Raw genomic sequence first — 20818 nt, 5'->3', positions numbered from 1 at the left:
ATTTTTTTTTCAACGTTTTTATTTATTTTTGGGACAGACAGAGACAGAGCATGAACGGGGGAGGGGCAGAGAGAGAGGGAGACACAGAATGGGAAACAGGCTCCAGGCTCCGAGCCATCAGCCCAGAGCCTGACGCGGGGCTCGAACTCACGGACCGTGAGATCGTGACCTGGCTGAAGTCGGACACTTAACCGACTGCGCCACCCAGGCGCCCCATCCTCACACTTTTTAAAAATGGTTTTACACTGAGTATCATTATTTCTAGAATACACTCTGCCAAATATCTAGGTATTTTTAAGTAACAACAACAGAATATTTGAAAGATTCTGGTTTTTTGGTGTCCATATGGAGACAGACATAATGTTGTAGTATTTCGACTTACTGTTTTCACCTAAAGAGTGAAGCAGATCCACCCAACCCAATCAATCTCAGGTATCTTTTACTTTATTTAGGGTCAAGTATAGAAATCTCAGATTTCAATTCTGTCATTTCATATGAGGTTCCATTTTTTGAGCATGCGTTTTGTTTTATAGTTTATCCCATTTATACCTTGGGAAAATAGCAGCCTAAAGCCATAGTCTCATGTGTAACTTTCTGTAGCTGCAGAACCAAAACACAAACAACAACAAAGAGAATTACTTAGAGTAAATCTCAGGTAAATTTGATTCATGGTTAATTCTTCCATATTTACATAATGTCTTTGGAGAAATTCTAATTTTATCCCTGAGTCATCAAAATAATCATTCATAACTGAAAATTCTAAATATGATATTATAGCAAATATATGAAAAAAGTAGAATACATTTTTACACAATATGAAGATATTAAATATAAGTTTTTATTTTTAAGTTTTTTTTAATTTCAGTAAAGTTTTAGTGGCTACTTCTTTTAGGGAAGAAGCTAAATGTTTGAATAGAGACTCTCCTCTTAGATGTACTGGTGTGACCTTTGCATTGTTTACAAGGAAAAGTAGCAAGCTCCATAATGAAGTCACATCGCAGTAAGTCCAAATGTGCTTGGGAAAGGGGGAGGGGTGGCCAGAGATGACACTAAGAGGATATAGTATCTCTTTAAGGACAGGAAGAATGAGCAGGATTTTTCCAGGTGAAATATGTAAGGACAGCATCCTCAGCATAAAAAAAATGCACACAGAAAATCTTGAGAGTTTGGATTTGTTTAGGAAACTATAAAATTAAAGGACTAGATTAGTGTGGGGAGAGCTCAGGTCTGACAGATGAGAATTCTGTCTTTTCTTTCCCATCCTTTCTTCCATCTTGGCCCTTACATGGCCTCGTTCTCATGTCACTGAGTCTATAGGTAAAGAAAGACAATGAAAGTAAATAAGTTTTTTCAAAGCTTACAGTCATAGATTCATGAAGAAAAAAAGAAAAGGGCTGAGATACATAAAATATTACAAAAATCTTCACATCAAAAGAAGAAGCAAATACGAAAAGTCTGAGTTAGGAATAGTGTGCTTGAAGACCTTAACAGAGGATGGTGTGGTTGAAGTTCAAGATTCAACAGGGGAAGGGCCTCAGGGAATACATCATGAAAGACCTTGGAAACTGTATGAAGGATTTTTTTTTCACCTGTAGGAAATGGGAAGCCACTTGAAAAAATATAGAAGGAGAGTGATATGATCTAAAACACAGCTGAATTTCGTAGATCTTTTTGTGATGTAGAAATATGCTCTGAGCCATCCAATATGGTGACCCCTAGCTACATGTGGCTGTTTAGCCCGTGAAATCCTGCAAGTATAACTGAGGAATAGAAATGTGTATTTTATGAAGTTTAAAGTAATTCTATTCCAATTCAAAGATCCACGTGTGACCAGTGGCTAACCTATTGGTCAACACACAGCTCTAAACTGAGTTAATGATCATTTTGGCAGCTGTGTGAATATCAAGGCATAAGAGACTGGCAAATGGGACTTTTGCAACTACTCACATTAGAGATGATGGTGCTTGAGCTTAGAAAGTAAAATAAACAACATGGTAATTGTTTGGATGTGGGAACTAAAGGAGGTGGAAGAATATTGAAGAAATACCCTTATGAAAGGCTCACAGCCTTTTCTTCTTCTCAGGGGAAATCTAAAAGTGGAGAACATTCTTTAACTCTGTTAAATGTCTTCTGGGGGCTTCCAATCATGCCAATAATGACTTTTCTTTATATGAAAGGATACTGAAAGTTAATGAGGCTACATTAACAATAAAACAGAGATGGCATGAAATTTAAAAAAAAAAAAAAGTACTCATTATGTATCAGTCTGGACCATAGGACCATACCCAGAATTAAGATTGAGTAATATTTTTTTTTTTAATTTTTTTTTCAACGTTTATTTATTTTTGGGACAGAGAGAGGCAGAGCATGAACGGGGGAGGGGCAGAGAGAGAGGGAGACACAGAATCGGAAACAGGCTCCAGGCTCTGAGCCATCAGCCCAGAGCCCGACGCGGGGCTCGAACTCACGGACCGCGAGATCGTGACCTGGCTGAAGTCGGATGCTTAACCGACTGCGCCACCCAGGCGTCCCAAGATTGAGTAATATATTTAATGTATTTATGGTGGTCTTCCTAATTTTCAGCTTCTCTGGTAACCCCGCGTATTAAATTCTTACTTAATCCTCTATATAAATGACTGGAGTAGCCCATATAAATTGTCCTGACTCTCAATGTCTATGGTTGTAAAATTAAGATAATACACATTCTTCCTCGGTCATAAAGTTACTGAGATAGTAAGTATAAAATCCTGACCATAGTATCTGACACTAAATGTCGGAAAGCTATAAGGATGATTATATATCTGTCCAATTTTGGTCAAAATCACTTACTGTACAAAAGAAAAAAGTATTTATTAAAAACATGCACACCCAAGAAATAATACAAATATATTTTAAATATTAACTATATTAAAGCAGGTGTTTTTAATGCATAAAATTGTATATATAATGGAATTTTAATTAGACAGTAAATTCTGGATCATTTAATAAATGCTAAGGATTTATGCTAAATGATAGGTATTAATAGGTGGACAAGATGTGGCCTGTTAAATCTTAAGGGCTGGAAATGAATTTACATTGAAATAGCCTGTTTACCGATGTGATATACAATAGTACTAATATAAGCACACTATTCCAGTGTCAGGCAGATGTAATTTGTCTAGGGGGAAAAATATTTTCCACTAAAAATACCCTGCCCGCATTGTCTAACTTAATCTTGTACATTTAAGCAAGTACAAAGCCCAATATCATGCACGTGATATTTAATACAGGTGATCTAGACAGGCTTCTTTTTCCAGTGAGCATATCTCCCACACTTCACCATACTTTGGGGCCTGCTCCCTTTCCATACCTGCTCTGTCCAATTGTCTTCACAGGGACATTTAGATCTATTGCTGTCTTTTGCACCATTAAATATATTTTCCCTAACTCGGATCCTTCTTAAGGACTTTCCTAAATCTTATTTACTGTGAAGCTACACCTCTCAGCAGACTATCCCAAAACTTGATTTGAATCTAGAAGCCCATTTGGAAGGCACTTCAACTTGAACCACTCTGCTCCCCAGCAAGCTGGCTCCAGACACATAGAATAGAACCAATAAACTTTTGATAGATGGATGGAGATGACATTTCTCCATTTTTAACGTGTTCTCTTCTAAAATATGCAATATTATGTTTCCCTCTGCAACACTAAGTCAAATCTGATTGTCCTTTATCAAAAGCAAGGTTGTATAATACCTTGTGTCAAATCAGAATGTAGAAATATAAGGAAAACTAAAGGCTTGGTTGAAATGACTCCCATAAATATTTGAACATCAGATAAGCATGTCAATCTCCCTTTGTTGGGATGCAAAATAGAGGATTTATTTTGCTTTATGAGAGTAACAATATTAGATAACATTGCTCAGCCTACACAGGCATCTTTGTTTCTCTCAGAATATAAACATTATTATCAAATTTGTTCCCTAGAGAAGACAAAGACTTCACCCATCAGAAAACAAAAATAAAAACAAAAAAACACAAACTTTTTAAACCCAAGATCAGCATTTTCCAATTTTTTTTTCCTGTCTCTAGATTCTTAAGCTATTTTTACCACTTAGATCACTCATATTTTATAAAATATTTTATAAATACATGCAGCTTCATAGTTTTGGATAACTATTGCCATACTACACCGATAACATTTCAGCTAACCAATCTGCCACTTTGGTGTTCGCATCTCAAAATGCAGAACAAATACACATTTGCCTAAAGGAAGACACTGTAGTGTGGTGGCAACATGGATTTGGGAGCTACATGGCTAGCAGTATGAATTTAGTCAAATTACTTCACGAATAAAGATGTTCAGTGCTCTTATCCACGGGTGACATGAAGATATGTTGTGCAGATATCCCTTCGAGGAAGGAAGCCTGGGCTGTGTGGGGAGGGGTCAGTAGACACCCTTCAGCTATCCACTCCTTAGAATCTGGATCCTTTGCAGAGAACCTACACTCCAGAGTTCATCTGGAGATGACACAAGCAGAGGGACGATGCATTTCTCTGATGGTTAACACTCATCCCAGAAAGACCCACTGGATTGGGTCTTTTGCCAGGACTGCAATGCCATTCGATTTCTCCCCTGCTTATCCTGCTTTTGTCTCCTTCCATTCACAGGTGCTGATCCCTAATAAACATCTTGTACTTCCAATGCATCTACTCCCAGGGAAAACAACCTGCAACAGGTTGTTTAATGGAAATAGGATACATGTCCCTCATAGAGTTAACGTAATGAAGTGTGAATGAGATACATGTGAAGGGCACTATACTAATATGCTAAATAGTCACGAATAAAGATCCACAGATTATTTCCAGTATCACTTGGTGACTATCTAGTCTCATATTGGAGAATACATGTTAGAGTCTGTTAGCACACTACAGTAGCAAGTCTATTACAAGTTAATTTCTCTTTTTAGGGGATCTCATGCTTTTAGACAGAAAAATACTGCTGAAATCAGAGAATTTACCAAGACACTGAAATGAAGAGACCAGTGTTTGGCTAAGGCAGTCACCAGTCACACTTCTAAAAACCCTATATGATACTTATCACTGAGGTCTGGAGAATGGAGGAAAAAAATCTATTTTTTTAATAAACTCATGCAAAAAACAAGTAAATTCCCTGCTCCAAGCAGGTAAGCATCACACCATTTCTCAGGATGCCCTTTCACAGCTTGTATGGTAGTTATGGGGATCGGCTCCAAAGCTACACTAAACAAAACTAGTCATTTCTGGCAGAGTCAACATGAGAATACACTGCCACGGATCCCATGAGAACCAATGTCCCGAGGGCTCTCAGACAAAAATGGACAAAGTCAACTCCTATCACATAGTCTAACATAAAGAATTTCTTTGGCTGCTACAGGTTTAAAAAAATTATATAGATACATACATACATACATATATATACATGATTTTTACATATACATATACATGTATATGTATATATATGTGTATATGTGTATATATATATGTATGTATGTATCTATATAATTTTTTTACATGTATATATATACATGTATGTGTGTATATATATATATATATACACACACACACACACACACACACACACACACACACACACACACTTTATCTTTAGGGACTTTCTGAGACAGAGTAAGATCCCAGAATTATACAGGAGCCAACTGTTCAAATTACTGATGAAAATCCAAACTGCTATCAGTCCAGGGTAGGGTTTGGAAAAAAAAAAAAAAATTTCTGTAAAGTAAGTATTTTAGGCTCTGCTGGCCATACTATCTCTGTCACTGCTACTCAACTCTGCAGTCATAGGGCATAAAAGAATAAGGGTGGTTGTGTTCTAATAAAACTTCAAAAAAAGGTGGTAGACCAGATTTAGCACACAGGTTATAGTTTATTGACTGCAGGCCTACGGTAATAGAGTAAAAGTATTCGCTAAAAGTCATGAGTCCTCCTTTAAGCAGGTCCTAAAGAAAAAAAAAAAAAAGGCAGCTGTTGGGAGGAGGAAGACTCATACAGTCATAAGAAGATAAACCGCCTGTTACACCCAGAAGGATAAGTATCGTGAAACTCGCAATGCTCAGTGCATTAGAATCTAGAGCACAGACCAGTACAGGAGCTTCAGGGTCCTGTCTTCCATCATATGCTCCGGATACTCTGCAAAACTACACAAAGTTCAAAGACTGAATGTGTGCTGCTTACATTTTCTCCTTCTTAAAAAGTGCAATGCACTTTGGCTAATTAACATACCTGTGGAATCCTAGTGCAAAGGAACTTGAGTTCAAATCAATGTGGCCACAATGTCTTTGATCCCGATAGTGTCCCTTAGGGCACAGTTAGGGAGATACTGTTGTCAGAGAAAGGCAGTGTATGTCTATTTTTCAAGTTTAACAGGCATACAGGTACTTTTCTATTATAAAACATGTTTTGCTAAACACTGGTTTGCAGCCTCTATATGGAAAATTTATAGGAAGATGCAATTTTGAGCCAACTGCAAGTGAAGATGCTATTTAGAGCCACTTATAATGAAATAAACCCCTTAGTTATGAATCAGTTATTATATTTCGGTGAACTCCAACTGCTTCTTTCTCACTGCTTAATTTCATTCTAGCTTTTGTTATTATGCCTAAAGAAACCATTTTAACATTTTCTCGCATGCATTTTGAGTATCAAAAATTCCATCTACAAGTTTTCAGCTTTTTGCCTCTAATTGCTCCACTGGTTGCTCTAACTGCTTTAATAAATAATATTATCTGGTGCTGCTGGTCCCAGGATTCTAAGGTCTCTGCATCACATATTATTTATTACTCCTCTAAGGAGAAAAAAGGATTCCTTTTTTACCCAAAGCATTTCTTTACAGAGAGAGAGAGAGAGGATAAAAGAAAAAAAAACATTCAAATTAATATAGGGTTTTCTACAGTGTGAGATATTTCCACTTTAGCATCATTGGATGTATATGGCTGTTTCTATTCAAATCCATTATGAAATGAGGACACTTCTTCCTTCATGTGACCCTAACATTCCAGAATCCATCCTTATTCATCATTTTTAGAAAACATGTATCTAATTAGATAAATGTGAAAGTTGGGTTTTTCATGGCTATTTAGCCAGCCTCCCTACTACAGAATAAGGTCCATGGGGCAGGGGCTCTGTCTTTACAGAAATCCCCTAGTAAAATAAATAAATTCTATATATGACACATATATATACACATACATATATGTGTATGAAAATGTATATATAGTCTGTGTGTGACTGAATGGATAAATGACTAACTGACTAAATGAAAATATGACTTAATAGATGAATTAAGTAGTATTAGTTGAATTAGCAAGTATAGTGAGATTTGTTTTGGAACAATGATTTGGAAGGGTTGGTATTTTTGATTTGGGACACAATCAAGCTTTTATCTGGCTAAGAGTGTGCAGGAATGAAATGGCCAAATTTTAATTATTTTAAGAAAACTCGGTCCTTGCACTAGATCCTTGCACACAGGTGGTTAGAATGCAAAGAAGTGCAGCCTCTATGGAAAACAGTATGGGAGTTTTAAAAAAATAATTTAAATAGAATTACCATATGATCCAGCAATCTCACTTCTGGGCATTTGTCCAAAACAATTGAAACCAGGATCTTAAAAGATATTAGTATCCTATGTTCACTGTAGCACTCTTTATAATAACCAAGATATAGAAACAACCTAAATGACCATCAACAGATGAATGAATAAAGAAAACATGGTATGTTGATAGAACGGAGTAATATTCAGCCTTAAAAAAGGAAATTGTGTGGGGGTGCCTGGGTGGCTCAGTCGGTTGGGCATCCGACTTTGGCTCGGGTCATCATCTCACCATTCGTGGGTTCAAGCCCCACATCGGGCTCTGTGCTGACCGCTCAGAGCCTGGAGCCTGCTTCGGATTCTGTGTCTCCCTCTCTGTCTCTGCCCCTCCTCCCTCGAGCACTCTCTCACTCCCTCTCTCTGTCTCTCTCAAGAATAAATAAACATTGAAAACAAGAAAGGAAATTGTGTAATATGCCATGTCATAGGTGAACATGGAGGCCATTATGCTAAGTGAAATAAGCTAATGACAGAAACATTAAGTACCGCATGATTCCACTTATGGGAGACAATCCGAAATAGTCAAATTCATAGAAGCATCAAATGGTGGTTGCCAGGGGCTGGCGGAAGGGGGAAATGGGGAGCCTCTAATTAATGGATATAAACTTTCAGTTACACAGGATGAATAAATTCTGGAGATAAGCTCTACAATACTGTACTTACTGTTAACAATACTGTATTGTGCACTTAAAAATCTGTTAAAAGACAGAAATCATGTAAAGTGTTCTTACCACCAAAAAAATAATAGTAATAAATAATAAATAAAAACAAACAAACAAAAAATAGGTCCTTCCCTAAAATGGAAGTTATTGCAAGACTGAGGAGTCAATCAATACACAGTCTACTCTCCAAATTAATGCCAGGTTCTCTACTGAATGAAATATTTCCACTTTTGCATCACTGGGCATCAGGACTGTAAGGAGTGTTTTCAGGAAAAGAGCTCATTAACAGCAAGCTGGATAACGACAGTGAATTATAAAAATGCCCAAGTACAAGTAGGAACTAAAAATGTAATCTCTTGTGTTGAGTGGGCACTTACTTTCAGGAGAGGACTCGTGACAACAGAGCACTGTGCCTACCACGATCAGGTGTCCGTCTACTCTGCCTGCTGAATGGCCATTATCCCTACTTCTAATTTAAGCAGTTCATGTAGTCTTACCCAAGGTGAAGGCTCTGAAAGAAACAGGAAGCAACTACTAACAACCCCAGACACATGTCATCTCAACACAGTGGTAACATCAAATACACACTTCTCATAAATTTATTTAAAGGGAAAAACGAACCATAGAGGGTTTACATGAAGGCACTGACTTAGAATTTCACACCTACCCGGTGCTAAGAATGTTTACCTTACATAAACAGTTTACTGCACATAACAGCATTTCAGAGTGTCTGTCACTAAGTATGGACTCAGTAAATATGAGATGTCATCAGCCTACTCCTCATGAAAGATGCCAGAAGCATGCACAGACATAGTAGTCAATGGCAAGAATAAATTTAGGTTTAAATCCTGGCCCTGCAATCCCTAACACACACACAGGGAACTTTTTCAGAGACTCAGCTTCCTTCTCCATAAAACTAGAATCACACTGATGACTTTACAGCAACTTTTGTGAGAATTCAAGTGAATTGGTACATAATAGTAACTTACACCATGTTTCATTCATGTTATTGTTAGAACATCATTTCTTCTTTTACCTCCATCATCACGATTGTGTTTACAGCCAACAGTAACAAAACTCATACAAAGGGGTAGGGCTGAGGAGCAAAGAGCATTCCACCCATGCTCTGATTAATGCCACAGACCTGGTCTATCTTCCTTCCTTGTTGGTATGCATCCTGAATGGAATAAGGCCATTTAGAGAATGCACAGTTTATTATTTCAATTAAAATTGGTCCTGCTCGGCTGTTCCGGCAGGCAGAGACATGGGTGAAGTCACAGAGATCTCAGGGATAGAGTGAGGCAGAAGGACAGAGGATAGGCACTGCGTTGTCAGGAAAACCCAGGTATGCTTCATGGTTCCACTACAGTATTTGTGTGATACTCAGCAATTGAGGCTTTTTATCTGCAGTTTCCTCATCAGTTTGCGATAATGAGAATATATGTTCTATCACAGAGGTGTTAGGGAATGAAATGAATATACTTAGCACATCCTTGTCACATATTAAGCACTCACCAGTAACAATACTCACTGCAGTAGCAGGGGCGTTTTACACTAACTGAGGTTAGACTATTTAGCAGCTGTTAAAGGAAAAACAGGTAATTCTGCACAGTGAAGCAACCATTTGTAGAGGAAACTCTGCTTATGTAAGTACCAGAGTTAAAAAAAAAAAATGTTTATTCTTGAGAGAGAGAGAGAGCAGGCACACATGGGGGACAGGGGAAGACAGAAAGGGAGACAGAGGATCTGAAGCAAGCTCTGTGTGTTAGTGCAGACCCCAGTGAGGGTCTCCAACTCACTAACCATGAGACCATGACATGAGCTGAAGTCAGACGCTTAACCGACTGAGCCACCCAAGAGCGCAAATACTGGATTTTTAATTTGTGTTTAGGACATGAAATTGATGGTGGCTTTATTAACTGGCAATGCTAGTAGCTACTATATTTTTTAAATTTAATAACTTAATTATTTCAGTTACCCTGTGAGGGACATGATATTAACCCAAAATACATATGAGGAAACTGAGTCTAAGAGAATTCCAGAGACCAGCTGCTGGAGGAAGTAGCAATGATAGGATTGCTCAAAATGTAAGCTCAAAATGTATCACCTTTTTAAATATAAATAATTTACCCGACTTCATTCAATATTACTCAGAGACATTTAGTATTGAAAAGAGTAGCAAGTATTTAATTAATGTTCCTGGCAGGGACAAGGTAAGACCCTCCATGCCACTGTCTACTTTCCCCTGAAAGGGCATAGACAAAGATACAGATACAAATGTAGTTACAGACACAGGTTTAGGTACTGGTGCAGCCACTCTGGAAAACAGTATGGATGTTCCTCAAAAAATTAAAACTAGTGGGGCACCTGTGTGGCTCAGTTGGTTAAGCATCTGACTTTGGCCTTGGCCATGATCTGGCCGTTCCCGAGTTCGAGCCCCATGTCAGGCTCTGTGCTGACAGCTCAGAGCCTGGAGCCTGCTTCAGATTCTGTGTCTCCTTCTCTCCCTCTGCCCCTCCTCTGCTCATGTTCTGTCTCTCTTAAAAATAAACTCTAAAAAAAATTAAAACTAGAACTACTCTATGACCCAGCAACTGCACTACTAGGTATTTATCCAAAGAATTAAAAAAATGCTGATTTGAAGGGGCACATGCACCCCAATGTTTATAGCAGCACTGTTGACAATAGCCAAAGTATGGAAAGAGCCCAAATAGACTGATTAATGGATAAAGAAGATGTGGTATATACATTCAATGGAATTGTACTCAAAGATCAAAAATATTGCCATTTGCAACAATGTGGATGGAACTAGAGTATATTATGCTAAGAAAAATAAGTCAGTGAGAGAAACACAAATATCATGATTGCATTCATATGTGGAAGTTAGAAAACACAACAGATGAAGATAGACGAAGGGAAACAAAAATAAGATAAAAATATAGAGGGAGACAAACCACAGAGACTCTTAAATACAGAGAACTTGAGGGTTGTTGGTAGGGTGTTGGGTCAGGGGATGGGCTAAATGGGCAATGGGCATTAAGGAGGGCACTTCCTGGGATGAGCACTGGGTGTTATATGTAAGCGATGAAACACTAAATTCTATTCCTGAAATCATTATTAAACTATATGTTAACTAATTTGGATTTAAATTAAAAAAATAAGTTAAAAAAAGTACAGGTTTAGGTATAAGAATTTTAAAATACATGATATTTCCAACTTGATGATGTGCTCTAGAAAGAAGTTGAGTCTTAGGGGAAGTTGACCAACCAATAAACAACTGAGTTTTTAAACACAGCAAATGCCATAAAAAGGCCTCTTTCTTACTGCATGTCAAAGTAAACATTCCTCTAAAAGATGGGTACCTTCTTGTCAGCATATAAAATACAACAGTTCTAAAGAGACAATAATGCATAGCTATTTGTCACTCAGTAATTCCCTGAATATCCATGTCCTCTAGTTCTGTTTAAAAAGGTTAAATGGGTCTAAATCTGTCTGCTAGACTCAGAAGGAACCATGCATTGCTCTGGCTAGTCAGAAAATTTAATTTTCTACTCAAATTAACCAATTGTGCAAAGAGAGAGGAGAGCTGCTCTCCATAACGCAATGAAATGGGCGGCGGGGGGAGGGGAACAAGTACAGAAAAGCAGAAGTGCTGAAAAATGCAGTTGATGATTCTTACGTTCCCATCCCATGCATCCAGTCCACCTCCATGCACACTGAGGGGGGCTTGCCTTCTGAATCACTCATCAAAGCCCTGCTGTAAAATGCTTTGAAACAGTATTCTCCCCTTCTTTGGGTGGGACCATAGATGCCAAGGAATAAGCGCTTGCCTGAAATCTATCAGAGGCACAGATGTCAGTGTCATCAGGTGGTATCTTATCTGTCCATCTCTCCAGGTAACATGGCCTCTAATCCCCTTTAGCTTGCCTGAAAACAAAACACTTCTAAACCAGACAGTTGTTGCTAACCAGCTTCAAGCTTCCTCTACACCTGCCTTTCAAAGCAGTGGTAATAATAAAAATAACAACAGCAATAACAGTAACAGTTAACTACAGTGATAATCATCATTTGATTCCCTGGGAACCAGGAGTTGGTATCAGTAAATCTCCACGTTTGCATCAGTATATGGATAGATAACAGAATGTGCAAAAATATGTGGGCAACCATAAGCATGGATTTTTAATCAGTTCTGCCAATTTGAGGTTCCTGTCACTGTGGCATGAACAGTTCTTCAGACCTTCTCCTAGCCGATTAAGAGCATATCTCTGCATTGGAAGTGTGTTCCCACTGCCACTATGGATTCCATGTTTGGGGTTTATATGTGATTGCCCCAATATCTGAAACCCCCTTGTCTGTAAGGGCCCCTGACTTGGCATACTCCTGAGCCCTTGTATGTTCCTTGCTAAAAAGCTTAGAAATCGTGTAAAATCAAGGGTTAAAACTGGCCCCATCATTCAGTTCTCCCTTCATTCTGTGTCATGCTTGGAGATGTGAGGCAAGAGGAAACTGCTCCTTTCTGTGTTCTTTCGGAGGAAAAGTAGTAAAAACATGAAACAGGACAGAATATTTAACAAATATGGCCTGTATTTATATATTGGCATCGCAATACAGAGCCATTTCATAACTTCAATATGTAGTCAGAAAATGAATGACCATGCACATTTATTTCTCGGGATACATTTTTCCCTTGTTTTCAACACTTGGCCCTTTGAGAGATACAATTCTCTTAGGCAACTATGGACATCCCGTATGGCTATAGCTTGTTGAACTTCTTCAGAACTGAGAATGGACACCTGACCATTTTTCAAATCCCCAGGTGCGATTTTATCTTCTCAGAGATTGGGCTCTTTTGAGGGAATTTTCTTTTTTTTGGATCCTTTTGGGAAACCCTCTTCATTATCCTGAGTTTTGAAGTGGCTTGTATTAAAACCAGCTTTTCTGGATCTGAAAAGAATTATTTTTTGCCCAAACTATTTGGGGCACCGACTATTCTGTGAGTTTCATTTGTAGCCTCACAGTTTCAGTGCCCTTGTGAGTAATGGAAATTTAATACATAAAAAAAAAAGTGAATAGATAAAACTTGCAGAAAGCTCACTTATCCAGAGTTTCTGTGATTAAACTAGTTGAAAATATATCCATTCAATGAGATGGGATGAACTGACATCTAACTCCCAGATTAAAAGGACAATTCTTTAAGACTGTATTCCTCCCTCTCCCCACCTCTCCCTCTCTCCCTGCTTGTCTCTCCCTCCCCCTCTCTTTCTCTCTCTCCCTTCCAACAAGCTTTCTAAGACAATATTTGAAATCTATACTCAAGCACATCATTAGCCAGTTTACATGTTATAGATTTTCAGTGTTCATGTTATGTAGCTTCAGCACCTGTAGTTTCATGTAGATGAATGGCAAAAGAGAAAAGATGTACACAGTTCAACAACAATAACAAAAAAAATGGAATTGAGCCTCATTTCTAAAAAAAGCAGAAAAACGTTAATAAAGAATTGTTTCATCTTGGCGCACCTGGGTGGCTCAGTTGGTTAAACATCCGACTTCAGCTCAGGTCATGATCTCATGGTTTGTAGGTTCGAGCCCCACGTCGGGCTCTGTGCTGACAGCACAGAGCCTGGAGCCTGCTTCCAATTCTGTGTCTCCCTTTCTCTCTGCTCCTCCCTCACTCATGGTCTCTCTGTCTGTCTCTATCTCTCTCTCTCCCTCTCGCTCTCGCTCTCTCTTCCAAAAATAAATAAACATTAAGAAACAATCGAATTGTTTCATCTTGGGAAAAAATTCTGAGCAGGGAAAATATAAACAAAAGATTTTTTTTGTTTAATGGCAAAGAAAGATTTTGTCTAAAAGGGGCCAATCCAGATATGCTGACCTATCAGAAATGCCCATGAAGTGACAAGAAGATAATTTCAAAGCCAAACACTAATGACACAAATAAGATAAGGGCCTCTTAATGAACTGAATGAGGCAGTGGGGTCTCATGTCTCTCAAGTTCTTACATATATAGTTCACTGTAACTGTCAGAAGAGAAAGAAGACAAACCAGCAATACTTGCCCAATACTAGAAAAAAAAATGCAATTTTGTATTTTCACTGAGTTCTCTGAAAGCTGCAATGGCTTCATTCATCTTGATATTCCTGGCTCTGGGTATTTCATGTAGCTCTTAGTAGGTGTGTGTGAACATGTGTGCCTGGGCACGTACGTGCATACACACATGCAGACATTGTGCTGACCAAAATCCCTCAGCCACGTGAGCTAATTACCAAAGGCAGCCACAAAGAATGTACACATAATTGCATTCTGTACTGATGTGCTTGTCCTTTGATGTAGCCCCTATGCCTTTTAAAAAGGAAATACCTGGGGCGCCTGGGTGGCTCAGTCGGTTAAGCATCCGACTTCTGCTCAGGTCATGATCTCACCCCTTGTGAGTCCGAGCCCTGCATCGGGCTCTGTGCTGACAGCTCAGATGCTGGATCCTGCTTCGGATTCTGTGTCTCCCTCTCTCTCTCTCTGTCCCTCCCCAGCTCACACCCTTTCTCTCTTTGTCTCAAAAATAAACATTAAAAAAAATTATAAAAGGAATACCTTATAGGACTAGAGGTGATATCAGGGTCACGAGCAGTCACTTGCCCAATCACGGAGTTTAGAGCAGCATTTTCATGAACTTCGAGGAGGTAAGTAGGTGAAGAGAAGACAGGAGGCTCGTCAGCATCCTCAACAACAATTTTGACTGTCGCCGTGTCTTTAAAGGGCCCCCTACCGCTGAAACGTGGGTCAATATGGACATTGGCTGCCTCTACCTTCAGCGTATAGGATTTTTTGGTCTCAAAGTCCAGAGGCTGTTAAGAAATGACAAAGATGAATGTTTCCCGCTAATGACCACAGCAGCAAGAACAAATGAGTATAATGCTGATGGATGATAGTTATGTGCATTTAAGCCCATTTGCGAGCCTTAATGGGATCACTCTCCATTCCCTCAGATTCAACCTGTAAATTTTACAGGCATTTATTGATATCTGTTTATTATACAAGCTCAGTGAATCTAATCTCCTATTGTTTTGTTTTGTTTTGCTCATTTCACTTGGAATTCACAAAATATTCACAGTCATGAATTGTGCCATCAAAATTTCACTTCAGAGTCATAATAAAATTTTACTAGTGGTGGCACGACCTGAATACCAATCAGCCAGTTAATCGGGCCTCTGCTGGTAGGAGATAAGGCAGCATCGAACACAATCTCTATCTGGGAAGAATATTTTATCATTTCTGCAACAGTGTGTGAAATGTAAAGAACTAGAAATAATCATTGTTTAGTCCAAGGAGACATTATAAAGCATAATTTAGCACTAATCCCAACAAAGAGTGTTTTCTGATTTCGCTTCTAAAATCACCGCTGCTCTACTGATCATGTGGCTAAAATGAGGTTTATTATTTTTTAGGGTATTCTTAGAAGGTCTCTATTATAAGTTCTGGGCTCTGAAGCAGGTGGGCATATAAAGAAATATGTATGCAGATACATATTTATCAGGGTTTATATTTAGAAGAAGGAAGGGCGAGAGCAGTATATATATAGATAACTAGGTCTGGCTGTGCCTCCACCAACCACTTAAAAGCAATTTGAAATTACCTCACTGCTCCATTACTGACAATACTTCTGACATATTAATATCTCATTCCTTAAAAGCCCCTACGACTTCAGCTAATGACCTAGGTGAAGAGAGTTAGGTAAAATATTTAGCCCCCCTAAATACTCAGAAGCCAATCTGTGTCAGATTCCTTACATTGCAATTCTTGTCAACTCGTAATATTTCAGATTTCATGAATAAACGTCTGTCAAAGTTCAGAGAGACAATTTAGGTGTGAGGTGCAATTCTTCACAATCTGCAATGCAGATTTTTAAAAAAATACATCAGAAGACAAGCTGGCATTAGGGAACTCTTTCAGAACTCCTGTATAAGCTTAAAGATGTATCTTTATTTCAAAATTGGGGTCGATCTTTCTACTTGAATTCAGTTCTAATGGGACTCGGCTTTTGGGGGAAATATTTTCTAGTAAACAAAGCATATAGTCACTTCCCTGTCTATTCTGAAATTCGTAGGCACACGTAGCCACGAATAGACGATTCAACATCAGCATTTGCAAAAATTTGCCAATCACCCCTACTGTAATTATTTTGCAATTTCAAATTCCTCACAAACACTGTTAAGTGTAGCAGATTATGTTCTGTTTATTTCTTAGTTCAACATAATGACAATGTATCCAAACACATCCCTAGTGTCCTTAGGATCTTATCAAACGGGAGACCCACGAATTGTAGACATATGACTCCCTACATATTGCTCTCTACATGAAAATGCATGGGTTTCTCAGTGTCAAAACATGTAGTATATAGTCACACATTTATGAATAACAGTGAATAAAACTATAACACACGGCTAACTGCTTCAGTTTATAAAAGCACCTTATGGTAGCAAAGGATGGCAGTTAATAATAACAATAAAAATGACATTAGGAATCATTAGCTAAAGAAAATGTGGCTCTGGGTTATTCAATAATTGACTCAAGCATAATTATACTGTATTCTATTTTAAACATGAGTTTTTAAATACTTTCCAACTCTTAACCTAAACTCAAGCCAGGTAGAAAGCTAATGTTGTTCCGAACAGAGTTAAAATAAATGCAGCCTTTTTTTTTTTTTCCGCTTGAAATTAATTAAAAAAAATTCATTGATTTTGTATAAAAAGTATGTCCAGGAAACTCCAGGTTCATAATCTTACTATCTCTCCAAGGGGGGATTTTTAGAGCATGGCCGTTGGAATCACGTTCCTGTGTAACATGATGGAGAGAATTAGATAGTAAGCTTGGAGTCACATGAATATAATGCTGATCAAGACAGGCTCCCAACAGTGTGCTCTGCCATTTATATTCTTATTCATGAACACACACATCTAATTAAAATTAATTTGTACTGTTTTGTGAAAAAGATTCGAAAAACAGTATTGAAAAAAATACTCATGATGAGGATAAAAGGATATTTTCCCTTGCAAAGGTCCATGCCCATAAGATAATGAAATGCATTCTACATATTTTTTTATGAATGTAGGTGTCATGATGATAAATAAATTCAGAAGCTACTGTACAGAATTTTTCACATCTATCACAAAAGAAACGGCTGCTGGCAAATGCAGATACAATAGCCATACATTATCTGTACTACTCATCTAGATGTTTCTTTCTCTCGTGGTAGCCCCACACCCAGAAGCAAGGCCAAGAGGAGCTTCGTTTACCATAATGCTTGGACCTTTGATGCATGGTTTGGAGTAACCAATGGTAGGAGGGTTGGCCCTGCCCTTCTAGTGCTAGAGCTGACCAGAACAACTCAGGCTGACTGTTTTGTCTGTCCTTGAGTTTCTCTGAAAGTAGAGCCTGCAATAAAAACTTGGGAATCTTCAATATATTTTGTGCAGATATTCCAGGAAGCAGGAGTGTGGAAATGGGGAGAGTTCTATAGGGAAGGATTAAAGGCCACTGAACTTGCCACCTCTCTGGGCATCTGAATCTTTTTCCTCCTGGGAATCCTCTTAAGAACCATAGACAATATGCCTCAGAATAATCTCTTCAATGAATAAGAACTGTCTACCAATCTATGTCCTTCATTGCTTGAGGGTGACCTTTTGAGTGTTGACTTCCCTTTGTGACGAGGGTGCTCTGCAAAGGAAGTAAGCCAATTCCTTTGGCTTAGGGAAGAACACTGAGACATAGATGAGGGGAAATAATGGGTGAGATGGGATGCTACCAACACCACCATGGTAACTGGTTGCCCCCCAGTTAGCTGAAAGGGAAACCGGGGCCAAGGTTATGAGGTGCAAAAAGGACTCTGCTTTTTCACAGCTGAAGAAGCTAAACCTCTACCAATCCTAAGATTATGTCAGGAAGTCCGCTCAACCCCTGTCAACTTCAAAACTCAAGTTTCAAAGACGTCTTTGGAAGACGAACAAAATCTTCCTTAGCTTACCTTTCTTAGCCTTATAATACCATCCTGGGCCTGGGCATCAGAAGTGATTTCAAAGAGCGCTGTTCCATCTCCATCAATGATGTCATAGGATGACTGTGCATTTTCACCAATATCTTGATCGTTGGCCTTTACCCTTCCTATCGCAGTGCCAAGAACCACATCTTCTGGTACTGAGAAGTGATACAGACCTTAGGAAAAAACAAAACAAAACAAGACACTGAGCACTGCACAACTTCCATTCATTTACTGACCTATTCAGCAAATATTTATTGGGTACTTTCTTTGTTCTGAGCACACCTACAGATATTAACAGGACAGTGATGGAAAAGAGAAAAATATCCATTTTGCTGCGAAATGTACAATCTTTTAAATGAGTCAAAGAGTTCCCAGAAGAAGAAGTGATCCCTCTTCGAGACTCTTCTGAGATATAAAACTTATTCAACTGTATGTTTACCAAGCATATATTTGGAGCAAATTTACATCGGGATATGAGGGAGTCTATGTGAATGTTCTTTCCAATTTGCTGTATAATCACACCGGCTGCCCATGGGGATATTCATTGTTGCCCAACATAAAATACTACGCTAATTTCAGCACAGAAAGATGTAATGTGTAACACACTGAAAGTCACTTTTGAAGTTACCTTTATATTTACAGACCTGTAGACCATTTTTGATAACATCCAATTACTAAACTTCTGCTGTGCCCTGCAGCAAGCTGTTCAGACACATGAAACAGTCCTCCTGTTACTAAAGTCCTCATTGCTCTGAAGACCAGAAATCCTACTTCCAAGACTCTCTAGGCAGAATGCAATCATAGTGTATGTTCATTCTCCTGTGGGGCCAGTAAAACGTGTCTGATTAGTGGTATCAGTCCCATTTTTACTCAAATCACTTTAGTTGTTGTATTGGTGTCACTCATTTCATTGGTAGAGGGAAGAGACCATAACCCCTGGCCATTACCACTTCAGTACACACCGGCCCCACATCTAACTGCCAACTCCCGCATTTCTTGCCTGAGGCTTTTTTTCTGGCCTTCAGAACCCATTTTGCCCACTGCCTGTCAGGCCTTAACTACCAGAAAATTAATGCCCTCTCAGAAGCAGCCCTCAAAGACTCACACAACTTAGGATATAGAATCCCAGGCTCCTCCCCTTTCTGGTAGGGTAACCTTGAGCTATTTCTTTTCTTTTGTCTATTTACAGTGTTGCAGAGTTTCCCCGATGGGATAAAGCTCCAGTTCCTCCACAGTTGTAGCCGGCTTGATAATGCACATTATTGGCTCTCCATCCTTCTCTCGCACACATCCTCACTTCCCCACTGGCGTTTCTTGGGATCATCTCCAAGATAAACTACTTCTAATCAAATTCCTGTCTCAATGCCTGTTTGTGGGGAACCCAAAGTCAAGGCAATCAGGAAGTTTTAGTCCCACTGGAACCAAAACAAGGGAATAAATAAATATTTGATGAGCTATAAAACAAAAGGAAAAATTAAATCTAGAGAACATTACCCAATTCTAGTTGGAACTCAATCACTGAGTCCCTTGGATAAACTAGGCTCATTCTACCCAATCTAACAAGATTATTTCCTATGATGGGTAAGGTTTTCTTCTAGCACTAGCACACTTTTATTTAATGATGAAATAAAAATGTCTCCTCGAATCATGAAATTATGGGACTGGGGAACAAAAATGTTTTCCAAATAGTTTTGCCATAAGGTAGGCACTGAAAATCCACACGTCCAATACAAGCCTCCCAATTCTCTCATAATTAGTGTAATGATTCCATTTCCTTCAAACTTTATATTCCAGTTAAGGTTTGAGATGATCCCTCTAGGTATGCTTGTTAAGGCAGTAAGCCAGCAAGGGGTTTCACCTTGCTGCTAGTCCGACATCAGGGAGCTTTGGGAAGCCAAGCAAATGGAACATTTATCCATTCCTATTCTGCTCACTCATCTCTATTAGTGTGATCATAGTTAACAGTTATTACTCCTAAGAAAGGGAACACTTTTGAAACTCACCTGCCACTGCTGAATTGAAACAATCATTTTCTGAGAAAGAAGAGTTGCATATTAGATCCTTAACTATAATGGCAACTGAAAAGGAAAGAAGAGAGCTGGGGAAAGGATAGGAGGGATGGTATTCTCCATTTCAATAATTTGGTTTAAAAGGGTTGCATTGTTAATCAGATTTATGCATAGCCAGAAGTGAAAATGCTGAAATTCCTAATGAAAATTCATCCTTTCTGTTCTTTTTACCTTTGATTTTTTTCTGCAGGTAAATTCTCAAAAATACCTTAAATGTATCATTTTCAACACCCTCCCCATCTGTCTCTCTCCCTCTCCCCCTACCTCCCTCTTCATCCCTCTCCCTGCTCTTCTCTCTGTTCAGTGGCACCTGGTTGGCTCAGCTGATTGAGCATCCAACTCCTGGTTGTGGTTCAGGTCATGATCTCACAGTTTGTGAGATTGACCTCCACATCAGGCTCTAGAGGCTGACAGTGCGGAGCCTGCTTGGG

The 20818-nt window shown here is 38.7% G+C and overlaps 1 protein-coding gene across 1 annotated transcript in view; it reads right to left on the bottom strand.

The window, feature by feature from the left end:
• CDH8 (cadherin 8) overlaps positions 1–20818 on the bottom strand; it is a 367090-nt gene that overhangs the window by 148275 nt on the left and 197997 nt on the right. Inside the window, 2 exon segments of the mRNA XM_030299517.1 lie at positions 14874–15127; positions 18304–18491. Of these exon segments, the coding sequence (XP_030155377.1) occupies positions 14874–15127; positions 18304–18491 (442 nt within the window).

Source organism: Lynx canadensis, chromosome E2 (genome assembly GCF_007474595.2).
Source record: "Lynx canadensis isolate LIC74 chromosome E2, mLynCan4.pri.v2, whole genome shotgun sequence".
NCBI classification, from domain to species: domain Eukaryota; kingdom Metazoa; phylum Chordata; class Mammalia; order Carnivora; family Felidae; genus Lynx; species Lynx canadensis.
Note: the sequence above shows the minus strand (reverse complement) of the source record. Positions and strands in the feature narration are given on the sequence as shown.